This window comes from Oryzias melastigma, linkage group LG4, assembly GCF_002922805.2.
Source record: "Oryzias melastigma strain HK-1 linkage group LG4, ASM292280v2, whole genome shotgun sequence".
NCBI lineage: Eukaryota > Metazoa > Chordata > Actinopteri > Beloniformes > Adrianichthyidae > Oryzias > Oryzias melastigma.
This window is the reverse complement of record NC_050515.1, coordinates 6,647,104-6,649,159: the sequence shown is the minus strand read 5'-3', so window position 1 is coordinate 6,649,159 and position 2,056 is coordinate 6,647,104. Positions and strand designations below refer to the sequence as shown.

The window sequence follows — 2,056 nt, the reverse complement described above, 5'->3', positions numbered from 1 at the left end:
TGTTGCTAAGCTACTTAAAAGTTAAACATTTGAAGACTTTCTCATTCATTTCCTATGGGGCATATTTTGCTCAATATTAAAAAAAAATGTTTATAGATACCAAAAATACAAGCAGAAATGTCCTGAACGAGCTGAATGTTTTGATACCAAGATTGCTGAAATTGATGAAAGTGTGATTGAGTTTTTTCGTGGCGCAAAACGTACAGAAAGAAGCAGGAGAATCAGTACAGTGTGAATGATTACTAAGCAATCACACAGCTACATCTTAGACAGTGTCTACATTCACTATCTTTTCTTACCTGAGCTTTGTTGTCCAGCATTTCCCTAAACGCCTCATAGGAAATTTGATCTGCAGTCGTATTCTGAAGCCAGGAGTTGACCGACTTTAACAGGTTCATGACCACAGAGCGACCTGGAAAATACTGCAAACAAACAATATACTGTTAAAGTGGGGAATCAAGTCTATAAAAATATAGAAAGTTGAGCATCAAAGCAGAAAAAATTATTTCAAGTAACTTTTTTTCTCTTTCACGTTCAGTTAGAGAATAGATTTTCCTGTTGATGAAAACATAGGACATTGAATCTGTCTACTAGTGGAACAATGAAGAAGTTATTTGACGTTGGATAAAGATTTTTTTTTTTTAAAAAAGGTGAGTACAACTGTTGCACATTTTTGCCTGGGGCCCCCAAACTGCTGAATCCACCCCTGTTTACAGTGATAATCAACATGTGCAGAAATCAATCAATATTTGTTTAAATTCAGTCCAAAATACATGAGAAAGTCTTGCAGTAAAAAAAAAAATAAATAAATAGAAAAGCATACATATCCCTAGATATACATACACAAACCTACACCTAAACATACTTCTACATGTACCAAGATGTTTTTATACACAGAATAAATCATTGCACATTATAACTATACAAATGCAGGGGGGTTCAGAGTTGCCATTTTTTGTTTTATTCTCAACTAAGTTAAAAAAAATGAGGCTACTGTTATTATCAAATACATTCTAGGCCAGTTTGGGAAATAAATTTAATCAGATTATCCCAAATTTTTTTAGAATTTGTTGTTTTTGAGTCAGTTTGTCTATCCTGAGCATCTCTAAAACAATTCTGTGTGGACAGGTGATGATTTTTAAAAAGTCATGATTGATGAGTTGCATTAAATGCAACATAAATAAAAGTAGGGCGGCAACAAATGATTATTTTAATAGTCGACTAATCACCGATTATTTTTTCAGATTAGTCAACTAATCGGGTAATGGGCAAACTGTATGTAAAGCACACACCTTAACCATCATTAGCTCTAAACTAACTAAAAACTAGATATATAGCATTACCAGCTATAATGCTAGTGTGAATGCTGTAAGTTGAATTTGACCTCTGAGGATGCTAGTGCTGATAGCTGAAGATGCTGAAGCTGATAGCCAGCTAAAATATTAGCTAAATGCCAAATTAGCTTAAAAAGCTGAAAAAAGCCTAAGTTAGTCAAAACAGCTAGCATTCATCAGAAATATTAGCTAAACTCCAAATTAGCCTAAAAACTGAACAAAATTATAAACTAGCCAAAATAGCTAGCATGTAGCTGAAATATTAGCTAAACAACAATATAGCCTATTAAACAAAAAAGCCAAAATAGCTAACATGTAGCTGAAATCTCAGCTAAACTTGATAAATGCCCAAATAGTCCAAAAAGCTAGCATAATGCCGTTGTAAATTTCAACTGTACTACACTCCGACTCCATATAATATAAAGTAACGACTAATCGACTATTAAATTAGTTGTCGATTATTTTAATGGTCGATTTCTTCTTGATTAGTCGACTAATTGTGGCAGCCCTAAATAAACGTGTTTGATCTTCATCCCAAATAAAGTAAAAGTAAAAACTAGAGCAGTAAAAATAAATTTATATGTATAAAAAATGATGTTCCTACCATTGAGTTTTATTTGCAAACTAAAATTGAAAGTTGCCGCTGTGTTTTGTGTTCCAAACACTGAGGTTTGAGTCTTTTTCTTTTCAGCACCTTCATAGAAAACCTTTATTAAATGTGA

At 32.8% G+C, this 2,056-nt stretch overlaps 1 protein-coding gene across 1 annotated transcript in view; it reads right to left on the bottom strand.

Moving 5' to 3' along the window:
* Positions 1 to 2,056, bottom strand: part of qsox1 (quiescin Q6 sulfhydryl oxidase 1) — a 40,493-nt gene that overhangs the window by 17,761 nt on the left and 20,676 nt on the right. Inside the window, exon 9 of the mRNA XM_024278925.2 lies at positions 300 to 422. Coding sequence (XP_024134693.1) covers positions 300 to 422 — 123 coding nt within the window. The remainder of the gene's footprint in view (positions 1 to 299; positions 423 to 2,056) is intronic.